The sequence below is a fragment of the Momordica charantia genome (genome assembly GCF_013281855.1).
Source record: "Momordica charantia cultivar OHB3-1 chromosome 9 unlocalized genomic scaffold, Mcharantia_2.0 BLBB01000009.1, whole genome shotgun sequence".
Classification (NCBI taxonomy): domain Eukaryota; kingdom Viridiplantae; phylum Streptophyta; class Magnoliopsida; order Cucurbitales; family Cucurbitaceae; genus Momordica; species Momordica charantia.
The window spans coordinates 20,530,804-20,542,467 of NW_028275167.1; the positions used below are offsets into that span (position 1 = coordinate 20,530,804).

Here is an 11,664-nt window from a genome sequence, read left to right on the forward strand (position 1 = left end):
CCTCTCAAGTACCGATTCGGAGGGTTTAAATTTTCAATTTCTCTTGTAAATAGATATAAATTTAATTTTTAAAAATAAAAAATATAATTTTTAAAAATAAGGCAACTTAAATTTATAAAATATGACATAATAAAATTTATTAGTAAGATTATAAAAATAACAAAAAAAATGTACCAAAAATTATATAAAAACACATCTTCGAGAATTTAAAAATAAAAAACTTAGTTTGGAAATTATTTAAATTTTAAAATTTAATAATTAAAAACATATTAATATACGGGCCGATCTAAGGCCGATCCAAGCCCGATCCAACTTTGGCTCATCAACTTAGGCTCATGAATTGGGCTATGAGCCTAGGTTTGAGTGGTTGGGCCGACCTAAGCCCGGCCCAAACAATACTTGAGGCCCGCAGGTCTTGGGCCATTACTTCTTTGGGCTGGGTCGGGGCTGACCTACAATCCCATCTTATTTTGATTTCTTATTCCGTGAACCCCATGTATATATTATAATTAATGTACCACTTTTACCTTTTCTCCCTCATCTATGGATTAGATCCATATAATTTTTAATCACCTGAATTTATGAATTTGTTTTCCATCGGAGGGAAAAAAGTGCTTATTAAAGCAGTTGTAGTGAGGCTATCCCTTGCTATACTATATCATGTTTTCGGTTGCCGAAAAGGTCTATTAATGAATTACACCAGCTTGCGGCTCGGTTTTAGTGGGGTCAGGTGAGGAAGATAAAAAATACACCGGTAGGTTGGAAAACTTGCTTGTCGAAATGTGTGGGAGGAATGAGATTCTACAATTTGGAGTTGTTTAATAAGGCTTTGCTCACGAGGAATCCTATCTCAAGTCTGAAAAGGGCGTTATTTTAAAAATTGTGATTTTATGGAAGCGACTATTAGCGGGAACCCCTCGTTTATTTGACGAAGTCTTATTTAGGGCTGAGACTTATTGAAAGAAGAAACGAGATGGCCAGATAAAGTCTTGATCTATGGTGATAATTGGATTCCAAATGAACCTTCTTTAAAGATCCTATCAGTCCCAAGCCTTCCGATAGACACAAGAGTGAATACTTTGATTGATCATGATTTAGGCTATTGCTTTTGTAGCTTTTCATTTTCCTGTTTTGTTTAAAAAAAAAAACATGAAGAAGAATAATGAAAATAGGTTAAGAATTATTTATATTCTATGGTTTTCCTCCTCCATCTGCAGAATTCAATAGTTAAGAAAATTAATACTTTCAATAGTTTATTTTTTATTTATTATTATTATTATTTTAAAGATGTATGAATATTATAGACATTCTTTCTCGTTGTGGATTCCGATTCATGCGGTCGTTCTCTACTGCATTGGTGTTTTCACTCCCCACTCTCTACCAACCGCCATAGAAATGGAGACCTTTCCCTCGAGCGGAGGCGAAGCCCTCGCATAGTGAAAGTTGCTCAAATATTTTTGGTCTAAAAGTGCCCAATCGATAGGATTCCATTCCCAAGAAGGGTTGCGGGTGGGTAGGAACTGGATCCATTTGAATAGTCGTCGGACGTGCTGTTAAGGAATCTGAAGAGTAATGTGTAATTTTTTTAAGTTCGACCAATAGATAGGTGAGAATTATAAAAAATTGTTGGAAGAGACAATCAAAATATACCTGGCAGTTTTACGCTGTTGAATTAACGAGTGAGAAATCATAAAAGAACTTCGAATAAATATCGCGTGGTGTCATTAGTGAGTATTGAGATTTTCAAATCTACATCCAACGATTATTATAGAGCAGTCATATTGTGGCGGATTCATTCAATAACCTTTTCAAGAAATAGAGTTAAAACTTTTTAACTCTGAAAGAAAACTATTAAATGTACTAATTGAGCATTGAATTTAGAAATTTTGTAGTTGAGTTTAGATATTTAGTTTTGAAAATTTGTGTGATTTTATTGGATAATTTTCTAGTTTAATTTTTTACTTTTAGATCTTAGATTGGTGGTTATTTAACCAACATTATGCAGTGCAATCTATAGTGATTAATTGATATGTGACTGGTGGAGTAGGAAAGAACAAAATGAAGGAACAGTTACGTTGTTGTCGTTGGATAGTAACTTCAATTAGTGACAAATTCGAAACGTTAAAAGATAAGTATCAATTAACTTAATCATGGTAATTAGTCTATTTTCATTTTATGTGATAGGAATCGATATTAATTAGGCACAATTTTAATAGTCATGAATTAAACCTACATATTATTGATTGTAACTATTTAGGTATTCTCAACATAAGTTTACTGCTCCTCCAATTTTTATAACAAATTATATAGTCTTCAAAATTATGCTTTTAAAATTGTAAAATCAGGAAAAAAAAAGAAAGAGGAGAGAGGTAAAGATTGAAAAAACAAAATAAAAAATATATATCCGGATCGAAATGGAGAAACATTGAAACAAATAAACACCATTATGTAAATACAATCAGCAGCACCAGTGGTCTAGTGGTAGAATAGTACCCTGCCACGGTACAGACCCGGGTTCGATTCCCGGCTGGTGCATGTTTCTTTTTATGTTTTTACTTTGTTTTGGTTATTATGTGAAAAGCAATTCAGTGTACAAAAAGTCGTTGTAGTATAGTGGTGAGTATTCCCGCCTGTCACGCGGGTGACCTGGGTTCGATCCCCGGCAACGGCGTTTTTGCATTTTACTTTTCAACATTTTCTCCTATCAAGTACTCCTAATATTTAACAAATAATATAAGCAAACTACTTAATGAAATTAAATGTTAAATTTATTTTTTAAATATCTTCCATTTTGAAATTTATGTAATTGTTTTCTAGTTTTTTTTATTAAGTATAAATTTTCATACCTAATTTTTTGATTGACAACATTTTATAAGGGGTGATTTTGAAAATTTTTAAAGGGTTTTAGTATATATTTATCAATATATTTTTCCGTGTCTTCAAAAATCTAACTCTAATCTTTTTCATAATAGTCATGTTTATCTATTCAGCTTATATAATACATAAATATATAGAAATAAATTTAATTATTAAATAAATAATTAAAGATGGAAAGTCAAGGACATTTTTGTAAATTGCGCTCCATATATTTTCAAAATCCAAATTGTCATACTTTCCTTTGTCGGGTGTGTTAGCGCTAGACTCGTAGTTTTATATAAAAACAATTTATATTCAATAAAGTTTTATTCAATTAATTTGTTGTTGAATTCATAACAATGCATTGTCAAAAACCAACTAAACATCCAATGTTATTATCATCTAACTGGGACAGTATATACTGGATATATATTTAATATATCCTCGATATACAAGTGGACAATGTCCTGGAAATAATCTAAATGGTCTATAGTATATAGATAAGACTGGGTATCTTATCCTGGCAATATTATAGATACGGTCATTTTGTAAATGTTACAGACGACCCGATCCAGGTTCTTAGTGTGGATACATGCGAGTAGGGGTATCCTATACAATGAGTTTATATAAAATCGGACCGCGAAATAGCCAATCTTTAGATGTAACGCCGTTGACTAACAGATTGCTATTTCATAGGATGACTAGACAACTTATTCTTAATCCCGAGTGAGTTATGGACTCCTGCCCGTTAGGGATCACCCTTTGATCTGTATGGGTGAGAGTTACCCGAGTCGTCGACTCAACATTCCTACCATTTTGGGGATGAGACCGAGTGAGGAGCTGGGTACATAACTATACAAGATGGAATTCACTCATCTCCAACTTTAGGGGAGTAGGCGAGTGTTCCCTTTAGTGTTGACTCCGAGACTTGAACAAGGGATCCCACCTTCTCACTGGCCCGAGAGAGACTTTCGGTTATTGGTCGGACCATAACCGAGTTGTTCATTAGAAGATCAACGGTATTTAAGGAGTAAGATGTAACTCAGGGGTAAAACGATAATTTGACCCATCTGTGGTTACGAACACTCGTGAAGGAATGACTTGCCGTTAATGGTCGATATCCGTAGATACATAAATATTCTATAGTGAGAAGAGTTCAGCTACGAGTTTTTAGTGGAATAACTCATATTTAACCTATGTTGATTAAGGTGGTTAATGAGTTTAACAAATTAATCTGGTAACATATTGGAGGTTCGGATCTATAGGTCCATTAGATCCCCTCACTAGTTCGTAAAGGGTAATTAATTCTAGAGGACTCCAATAACCAAACACGGGAAAAACTCAATCCACACCGTCGAAGACACCAGTGAACAAAGCGTGCTTTGCCAAAGAATCAGCCTGGACATTAAATCTTCAACTCCTTTATGTCCGAGTACCAAACCATTGTTTCATTTCTGTATTCACACTCCCCTTGTAGAAGATTGACTACCGCAAGACAATTCGATTGAATCAAAATCAGTTTGAAGTTCATCCTTAATGCCGATTGAAGGGCTTCCTTAATCGCTTGCAACTCTGCATAGAAAGGGGAAAGGCCGATATCAAGGAATTTGGTTTCAGCACAGAATGTTTTGTGCGGCCCTAGACCCAACCTTCGTTGCACGCAGCATCGCTCTGAATAATAATCCAATCTGGTGGGATGGTCACGCTCTGTTGAGATGCACTTCCTTCGAAATATCGTTCTTTGGTAAGATTCAAAATAATTACGAATCCATTCGCATCTGGCTTCCTTACTCCATGGCTCTCGATTTGAAGTAATTTGATTTTTATCCTTCCAAATGGACCGGCAGACGACCGAACCCATTTCCAGATCTTCCCCTGTCAATTGAGCTCCTATCGCCTCCCATACCGTAGCAAAACTTGACGGAACTCCCATGTCAAAGACAGTTCGGGCAAAGGGAACACATCTTGCCCAAATTTCATTGAAATATAGTCCTTCTATGACACACAAACAACGACGTACAAATGATGATGCACAAACAATGTCGCACAAATGATGATGCACAAACCTAACCGTCATCATTTTTCAAATTTGTTTTCATAATTATGCTCTTTTTGTAGAAATGATCGTTGCATAATAATACCTCCTTGTAACAATAAGTGACACTCTCTTCTAATGTGGCTCGGTTTCCCGCCATTATAACACATACATTCTCTCCTTTCAAACATCCTACTATCCCATATGGTGAGAGAACGCACAGAACCACTAGAGTTTTATTGATAAAATATTTTCTTACATACAAATAGTGACGGGGCTTAATATAAAATTCAGTAAACATGCTTAGCGAACTTAGTTTCGAACGATACAAGTATAAATTGTGGATTTCCTTTCCTCAAAGCTTCAACACTATATTTGATAGGCTGAGCTTTAAAAAAAATTCAATAAATTAAACTTTCAATTTTGCATCTAATAAGTTTTTGCGTCTAACTAGGTTTTTGAACCAATAGATTTTTTTTTTTTTTTTTAGAGAATATGAACTAATAGACACAATAATACAACATAGAACAATCTAGGTATAGTCGTTTGAACCAATAAATTCTTGAGCTTTAAAAATAGTCTAATAGGTTAAAGATTTATTAAACATAAAATTGAAAGTTCGAGGATCTATTAGATGCATAAATGAAAGTTTGTGTAACTCATTTTAACTTTTTTTAAAGTTCACAAATCTTTTAAACAGACTATCAATGTTTAATGTTTATAAACTAAACTTATTATTAATCCAATTAACTTTGTTCAATAAGATATTGAACAAAATTTTTTAGGTAAATATAAAAGAAAAAGAATGAACTTGAAATAATAAATCAAATCTTCTCTTTTTATAAGAAATATAGAATTTTTAACCAATAAATTATTAAAAATAGTTTATTGAAATTAAAAATATTTTTTATTCATTTCCACTTGTATTTAACACTAAAAAAATATCAATTTTTTAAAGAACTAAAACGTTTATAAGTATAATATCACAATTACATAATTGTTATTTATAAAAATTTAAAAAAAAAGAATATAATACTAAAAATTAAGGGTGTTCAAAAAACTCGAGAACCCGACGAACTAGGATTGGGTCGCCCGCTGCACCATCCATCAAACCCTCTCCTCCATTTTTGTCCACCGTCGCCACCTCTCGCTGCACCATCTCCTCCCATCGTCGCTGCCCGTTTTTGAAGTAGGTAAGACAACCCGACAACTGAACCCATCGGTTTCCACATATGGCCAATTCGGGTTGGTCCCAAAAACACCCTTAATCCGACCCAACCCAACCCATAAACACCCTTACTAAAAATTGAAGAAAACAATATAGATTTAAGGGCGGGGAGACTCAAACTTTGGACACGAGGAGAGGATTAAGCGCATCAAAGCACTAGAGCAATAGACATTTTTCCAAAAAAAATTGATACAACATATATATATATTAAAACAGTACTTTCTAAAGTTGAGGGGGCTCGAACCTCCTCTGGGCCCACCAATGTGCATTTGCCCCTTGTACAAACTCCAATAATATATCTATATTAATAAAATATAATAAACTATTTGCATACCTAACTTGTGAAATTATACATCAGGGAAGATATACATCCTAATCAAATAACATAATCTAATAATATAATCTATATAGCATCATATCAAACACGCTCATCACCGATTTATTTTGCTTTCATTTGTAATCCTTGTTGTAAATATTGTCTAGTTTGAGGAGCTCTTCCTTAATATTAGACATTTGCCAAGTCTTTGTCATTCTCATTGCATCTGCCAACTCCTTGTCTTCGTCAACATTGAAGAAACAGTGGCGAGACTTGGCATCATCAATAACATCTTTCCATTCTGAATTACTCTTTTCTAAGGTTTCTGCATCTCCCACAATCCAAAGGCAATACCTAAAGAAAAAAAAGAAAATAATAATAATAATAATGAATGTGTGTGAAAGTGAAATCTCCAATGTCCAATGTTTTTTTTTTTATAGCATTGGAATTAATTGTGTGTTTAGCATTCATATTAGAGTCGTTAGGGAGGACTACAAGTGTCTTTCTAAAAAATTGTCAGTAGTGTTTGGTTACAATTTTCAAGAGAAAAAGTGCTTTCGCTGGCAAATAAAAGAGCTCTTTAGAATCTTAAAAGTGGTTTGAGAAATTTTAGATATAGATAAAAACTACATAAATAAAAGCACTTTTAGATGAAACATTTATCTAATTTTCTTCCGTGTTTTGATCTTAAAATTATTTAGTTTATTTAGTTATGCCAATCTAAGTATAATTCAAGATAAGACCACTAATAGTATTTCAAAAGTGAATCGTGTGATCCCATCCACTAAATTTTTTTAAAGAAGGTATGACCAAACAAATCCTAAGGGGTGAGTTTGGGATGCTTTTGGAAGAAAATATGTTCAAGTGAAACATTTATATTGTGAGTATTTTAGAACAAAACTAACTCTTTAAAATTTTAACCAAATACTAAAACTTTTTTAAGGAAAAATATTTTTGAAAGATATGTCAAACACACACAGAATCAATGAAAAAGACCATACCTAGCTCTCGTTAGGGCAACATTGGTTCTTTGAGAACTAGAGAGGAATCCAATATCGTTTCGATCGTTGGATCTGACGGTAGAAATTATGATCACATCCTCTTCACCACCTTGGAAACCATCCACAGACTTCACTTTTACCGTAAAACCTTCATTAATTATATTCTTCTCATATTTTCCTCCAACTTTGTTTTGGATTGCTGAAACTTGTGCTGCATAAGGAGATATTACCCCAATGCTCACATCCCTCTTGCTCTTGCACCATGCTGTATTTCAATGAATGTGGCCCTTACTTTACATTTTAAGAGTCAGTGTTTTTTTTTTTCAATTTAGTCCTTATTGGTTAGAAATTAATTAAAATTTAGCCCCTTATGTTTTAATATATTTCAATCATATCATTTCTGGGATAGTGGATGTTAGATGTTGTCAATGAATAAACTTACCATGACATGATACTTAGTGAATTGACAAAAATTTTAGAGGAGAAGATGAAAAATCAAAATTTATGTCAAACTTCTAGAGAAATTTAGAGGAAGAATTACAAAGTCTCCCCCTGAATTGTGGAAGTTTAGTCTAAGTCAACTTATCATTAAGTATCATGTCATGTAAGCTTATCATTAGTTGAAACTAACATCACTAGTAGAAGAGAACAGTGTAATTGAAAAATGACTTTTTAAATAATAGGGATTGAATAAAAAATAATTCACGAATGTTAGGGACTAAAACCTAAATTGAGCCTTTAGAATGGTACCTTTGTAAAGCATTTGGATTATTTGGGTCACAACAACTACCTCAACCATATTCTTCTTGCTTTGTCCATCTCTATTGCTTTCCTCTTGTCCACCACAAACATGTATGAAAGAATATGGACCAAACATGGGGCCAGCAAGATAACTTCTTTCATATTGCTTATCCATTACAATGGAAGCATCCAAAATTTGATTGCCATAGAATTTGGAATTTGGGAAGAAGCTCACACATGGATGCATCCTATATTGTGTATCCAATAGGTGCGTGGAGTATCCTAATAAACTCAGCCTTTCAAAGAGACTTCTACCATATCCAGCTGCATCACAAACCTAGTTCAAATTAAAGTATTAGTGTTAATGCTATGCAAACTCAGGCTTTTAGTTTGGCTTAAATTAAGAAAATTAATACCTTTTAGAATGGTGTATAATAGTTCTAGTACCTAATAGGTCCCTAAAATTTCAATATTACACCTAATAAGTTTCCAAACTTTAAAAAGAGTACGGAAGACTATTAGACATTTTTCTTAAGGATTCATGACCTTATTAGATACAAAATTGAAAGGTGGAAAAGTTTTTAAACTTCAAAAACACGTCAAACAAAATATTGAAAGTTTAGAAAGGTACTAAATACTTTTTAATATTAAACACAACATAAAATTACCTTACTGCTCACTATTGCTGGTAATTGGAACTCATCACCAATGAGAATGGCATGTCTTATGTTTGGAACTTGCAAAGGTATAAGTGATTCACATTCCTTCAACTGTGCAGCTTCATCAATAACCAACAAATCCACTGAATTCTTCTTCACTGAGTTTAGTTTGAAGGAGTTTGAAGCAGTGCTGAAAATCAAAGAAGCCTTCTGAAAACAAAACTTCTCAATTGAATTTCTACTAACTTTACTTGGAACCTCAATCTGCTCAAGAGAAACCAAAAGATTCTTCAAACCCAACAAACATTTCCTCTTCAAATCAGCCAAATTTTCCCTCACAGAAACTTTGCTGTCATTTTGAGGCAAAAGGGTACCAAAATCATCAACCAGCTTGACAAGAATCTCCATTTTCTTCAAATTATGCTCCAAAATAACTTGTGGAGGAACATGAGTGGCCAATGAATAGAGACATTCATGGAGTGCTGGGGCAATAGATTTGAAGTGATGTATTCTCCTCTTGCCTTCCTCCAAAAACTCTATCATTGACGTTATTTGAAACTTCCAACCGTTTTTTCCGAGACATTTTACGAGACTTTCAACACGATTCTCTAAATAGACCTCTTCCAATTCGGAGTCGATTTTGAGTCGATCTTTGTTTCCAAATAAGAGCAATTCTCCCAAGGGGGAATAGAGTTTGTACTCTTTACTAAAGGCCTCTTCTTTGAGCAACTTCACCACTCTAGAGGCCAAATTTGTGATGGCAATATTTGTGGGGGCACAGGCAAGAGTCCTAATCTGGTGAGTCATTCTTAAAATTTTCAAAAGTAACATACTTGTGGTCTTGGTTTTTCCTGTCCCTGGTGGGCCCCATATGAGGTCTATGGAGGGCTTGTGTTGGCAAAGAACATTGTGGACACAACTTTCTATTGCAAGTTTTTGGGATTCATTCAGTGAAGAAGATGAGCTCAGAGTTGTTGGATTTTCTATGGAATTTTCTTCACTGCATTCTTTACATGTTTGATTACCCTGAAACATTCCAAAAAGTTCAACTATATAAAGGGATAATTTTCAAGGTCATTGGTTTTTTTTTTTTTTTAGTTTCAACAATTTTTACTGTCCAACCAAAATTTGAAAAGTACTTTTATTTGTTTACCCTTTAAAGTTATTTTATTAAATCATTTCTCAAACTTGTCTTAATTTTTAAACAGAAAACTAAAATCCTTAACGAGTACAACCTTAGCTTTAGATATAGAAAACTTACCGTTGAACCCAGAACACGCTTAACGATGCCGACATCAGCAGAAGACTGTAAGGCCTTCCAAATTCTCAAATTGGTTGTCACATTCATTAGAAAAACAATGAAAAGTGTGGTTGTTTGGTGGATGTCACCTTCAGCTGAGATGTCTTTTGAAACATAAAGCTTGAGATGAGTAGTAGGGGCATTATTGTCAATGATGTGCCCCAACCAAGCAAAAGCCCAAGTGTTTGAGCATTCCAAATCAGTGGTAGTTTGTGGATCAATGTCCAAAATGACAAAAATATCCCCAGGAAGTGGCCTATATGACTGTTGTTGCCCCTTCCCATTATTGATTCTCCAAGAGCTAAGATTCACATTGAACAAGATTTTGGGTCCTTTTGGCTTTGGCTCTTTTTCAATGGAAAGCAGTTGTGCAGAAGGGGCTTTGTGAATTGTCTTCAAACTTGAACACAAATCTGCTCTTGTTTCTTCTAACAAAGGGTATATGTATGAGCTTCTGTAGTGATGCTCTGATTCAAATGATTTTGGAATCTTTCCCACCTGAAATTTTTTTAATGCTTTAGTTAATTAATATATTTGAACTTTTAAGAGATATCCGACGTTGACTCATCTTTCATGTCTGTATGGACAAATATTTGAAGTCGTATGCAGTAAAGTAAGTGTTGCGGGATTTTTAAACAGATTTAGAATCATGTTATATAGCTAATAAAAAATTAAAAATAAGGGCTAAGAATATACCAAATTTTGTTAAACTAAAAAATGAATGTGTTTTCTGGAGGCATATAAATAATTAATTTCATATATTGCAAGGCATATAACATAATCAAATTCCAAATTAAATTAAAATATAATACAATAATAAAAGTCAAATTTATATTGTATTTAAAAAGTTAAAACATGCTTCTGTTAAATATAGGTTTAAACAATCCTATTTTGGTCCGTATATTTTAATCCTCCATTCATTTTTTGAAATTACTCTTTAATACAAAGTTAGGAGTACATTTTAAGAAATTTATTGAGTATTGTATTGAAATTATGATAGAAAAGAAAAAAGAGAAAAGAGAAAATGTATATAAACCTCGAGACGAGTTCGAGAAACGATATATTACGTACCTTGAGCTTGTAGAAATTTTGGTTGAACACATGCCTGAGCTCCCAAGAAAACAAAATATCAATGAGACCATTGCAATCCTTGGCATTAGCTTTCTTGCTTCTACAACTTTCCCCTCCTTCCATTGTTTAGAGAGAGAGATTTATGAGTTATGAGAATGAAAATAAGAGAGAGATTTATGAGCTATGAGATGAGGGAGCATCATTAGTTACTTATGTATATATATATTGTGAATGTTTGTTTGGTCGATGAGAGAGAAAAAGAATTTAGAGGAAAACCCTTTGAGAAGGAAGCGCGGGAGACTCTCTATTGACTTGCTTTAGTCTATGGAATATATTCTGCACAATGACTTTTGTTCCTTCCTCGTAATTCAATTCATTTATCACACTTTTTGGTGGAAATTTCTTCTTCTTCTTTCCTTTTGTTATTCCTCTATGTGTGTGTGTTGGGCCATGAATT

The 11,664-nt window shown here is 33.5% G+C and overlaps 1 protein-coding gene and 2 non-coding genes across 4 annotated transcripts; 2 read left to right on the forward strand and 1 right to left on the reverse strand.

Annotated features, from left to right (window-relative positions):
• The first annotated feature begins 2,464 nt into the window (after positions 1-2,464).
• TRNAG-GCC (transfer RNA glycine (anticodon GCC)) lies at positions 2,465-2,535 on the forward strand. The gene has a single exon. It is a non-coding gene; the product is annotated as a tRNA-Gly (tRNA).
• Positions 2,536-2,599: 64 nt separating this feature from the next.
• Positions 2,600-2,671, forward strand: TRNAD-GUC (transfer RNA aspartic acid (anticodon GUC)). Its single transcript has one exon. It is a non-coding gene; the product is annotated as a tRNA-Asp (tRNA).
• Positions 2,672-6,258: 3,587 nt separating this feature from the next.
• LOC111023039 (helicase SEN1) lies at positions 6,259-11,406 on the reverse strand. 2 transcript variants are annotated; one of them, XM_022300380.2, is made up of 6 exons: positions 11,208-11,405; positions 10,098-10,634; positions 8,846-9,862; positions 8,187-8,514; positions 7,437-7,701; positions 6,259-6,789 (listed from the first exon to the last, which is right to left on the reverse strand). In XM_022300380.2, exons 1-6 carry the CDS (start codon positions 11,328-11,330, stop codon positions 6,570-6,572), a joined length of 2,490 nt encoding a protein of 829 aa, XP_022156072.1. In that variant the 5' UTR covers positions 11,331-11,405; the 3' UTR covers positions 6,259-6,569. The 2 variants fall into 2 exon arrangements, with proteins under 2 accessions (XP_022156072.1, XP_087974144.1); XM_088118018.1 differs by lacking the exon at positions 6,259-6,789 and having other exon boundaries at positions 7,525-7,727; positions 11,208-11,406.
• Positions 11,407-11,664: the final 258 nt, after the last annotated feature.